General features: G+C 50.1%; 2 protein-coding genes across 3 annotated transcripts; one reads left to right on the top strand and one right to left on the bottom strand.

Annotated features, from left to right (window-relative positions):
- Positions 1 to 578: 578 nt before the first annotated feature.
- Positions 579 to 1,271, top strand: KVP18_001860 (uncharacterized protein; the record flags this gene model as incomplete). The annotated part of the gene is made up of 1 exon (XM_067952283.1): positions 579 to 1,271. One exon carries the CDS (start codon positions 579 to 581, stop codon positions 1,269 to 1,271), a length of 693 nt encoding a protein of 230 aa, XP_067809241.1.
- Positions 1,272 to 1,641: 370 nt separating this feature from the next.
- Positions 1,642 to 2,475, bottom strand: KVP18_001859 (uncharacterized protein; the record flags this gene model as incomplete). 2 transcript variants are annotated; one of them, XM_067952282.1, is made up of 2 exons in its annotated part: positions 1,642 to 1,944; positions 1,973 to 2,475. In XM_067952282.1, coding segments are annotated over 2 exons (806 nt in total), but the record flags the coding sequence as incomplete, so codon positions are not given. The 2 variants fall into 2 exon arrangements, with proteins under 2 accessions (XP_067809240.1, XP_067809239.1); XM_067952281.1 differs by lacking the exon at positions 1,973 to 2,475 and having other exon boundaries at positions 1,642 to 1,950.

The raw sequence follows: 2,475 nt of genomic DNA, 5'->3' as shown, positions 1-2,475 counted from the left end.
GAGCGCTTCCCCTTCCTAAAGCTGTGAAAGGAGATGAATTCAAGGTGTCTCTCCCCAGCAATCCCTCTACTGGGTACAGTTGGCAGATTTTGGAGAAGGCTAGCAATCCCTCTACTGGGTACAGTTGGCAGATTTTGGAGAAGGATGGAGTTCAACTGCTTAACGAGACCTACTTCAAGGATGAGTCGGCATTGGGGTCATCAGGCACTGCTGTGTTCCTGTTCCGCCTCACAGAAGACCCCCAGAGTGAGAATGAGATTGTGTCGTTCATCTACACACGTCCCTGGATGAAAACCCCTGCAGCGAAGGCTGTAGTCATTGGTGGCAATGAATAAGTTCACTGGATGAATCCTACCTTTGAATCGTCATCCTTGCGTTCTTTCGTTATCCTTGTTTCGTTATCCTTGCCTTGAATCGTTATCCTTGCCTTGAATCGTTATCGAACCAGCTGCGCGTCGCCCTACGGAACTCAAGACAACCACATCGAGAACCGAGAACTCCGCTACAAACGTTCTGGCGGCACTCATAGGTAGTTGTGAACAATTCAGGCAGTTGGGACGGATAATCCCGCTTTGAGCATGTCCTCGGACTGGCAAGTTGCGCGTGGGTTTCGACGAAAAGCTGGACGGGTGACCAACGTTAGCCAACCCCCGACGGAATTTCCGTTAGACTTGGCACGAGAGTGGCTGAACGACTCTATCACGTCTGTCAAGGAGGAACTCCCTCTGCCGTGGATGACCCATTTCAACCATCTCGTGTGTTTTGGGATTGGTTCTCCGTCTAACTCCCATTCGAGCAGGCTTCAGTTGGCTCTAGCCCTGAGCTCTCAGATTGCGGATATCACTGTGATTGACCCATGGATGTCCGAAACGGACCTAGCTCTTCTTGCCGAGAACCAATGCAAGCCACACAGACCAACAGAAGGTGTCTGCATCGCCGGCCGCATAACCCCCGGCCCAACATCGTCCCAGCAGTGGGAGCGACCCTACCAGCAACCCCAGACACTGGTGTTCATGCCTCATTGCGAATACGCGATGTTCGAGGCGATTTTGAGGGCCGGAAAGGATGTTGTCAGACGGAAGGAACCCGCGCATGAGATCTGGATTCTGGGCAACGACCTGTCCTATTTTGACGACAGAGGAGAGACGTGTCTAAAAACTCCAGTGCAAGAGCGCCTACTTTCATGCAGAGGCCTTCCTCCCCATCTAGAAAGAGCTTTCTGCAACCTGGCACTATACCGTGTGAACCCGCATGACTCTCACGATGAATGATTAGCTAATTACAGCCCACAACAGACCTTGGCACTACATACCTGAAGAACAGATACCTCAAGAACAGATACCTCAAGAACAGATACCTCAAGAACAGATATCTGAAGAACAGATATCTGAAGAACAGATACCTCAAGAACAGATACCTCAAGAACAGATATCTCAAGAACAGATATCTGAAGGACAGATATCTGAAGAACAGATATCTGAAGAACAGATATCTGAAGAACAGATACCTCAATATCGCATGACTATCGCAACAAAAGTGCAGATCGACTACAACTCTCACAACTAAAGGGCAGATACACAAATGCCACCAGGCGAGGGTCTCACACCGGGCAGACCACATATATCTCACCATTGAAGGGTGCTAAATTACAAACGGAATTATGGCCTTCCTATTTCTGGGATACTCCTTGAACGTGGCGCGATAGCTGCTATGTTTCTTCAAAGCCCACTGAGTCATCTGTAAAGCGGCTACGATTGTGAACAGCCAGCAGGACTTGAGGTTGACAATGGCCGACATGCACATCCAGACGAGGAATTCCCAGAAGTAGTTAGCGCAGGACACCTGGTCAAAGCCGTAGTGACAAGGTATGCCCCTCTCCGCAGTCCCTCTTGGACGTAGGCTCCTCAGGATTAGATGCGTTTTGCCGTTCAAAAGTTCAAAGATCTGCATATCGGACCCGGCGCCACCTCACCAGCACGAGCCCCGCGAGTAGGGTCACAACGGACGTGTCAAACGGAGGCTTATAGGCTGGATGGAACAGGTTGAATGCGATGAGTCCGCAGAATCCCCAGTAGTGAAGACAATTGAGAGGTAGTCTCACCAATGGCATTGTGGCGTGAGAGAAGCGATGGACGAAGAGAGATTCCACCTCACGTTTCATAAAGTGCAGCATCAGTAAGGCAGAAGTCACCTGCTGGGTGAAGTTCAAAGGAGGCCTCGGAGTTCCCTGGTCGTAGAGCACGCCTCTGCACAAGAGGATGAGAGGAATTATGAGCAAAGGCCCGAGATACTCCAGAAAGAAGACTAATCTCCAACTAATCTGTACGCCCAAGTCCTTGAAATAGAGAGTAGTCCCTTCCTGCACGCCGTTGACCTTTAGAAGACCCTCCTTCAGTACCAGTCCAGTAGGGGACCCAACGTACCAGAGTTGGCGTTCAGTATAATAGTGATGCTGAAGATAGAACTCCTCCTTCA

The sequence above is a fragment of a genome (assembly GCF_019968955.1).
Source record: "MAG: Porospora cf. gigantea A chromosome Unknown PgA_NODE_3753_length_2475_cov_447.101, whole genome shotgun sequence".
Taxonomy (NCBI): domain Eukaryota; phylum Apicomplexa; class Conoidasida; order Eugregarinorida; family Porosporidae; genus Porospora; species Porospora cf. gigantea A.
This window is presented reverse-complemented; position numbering and strand designations above follow the sequence as displayed.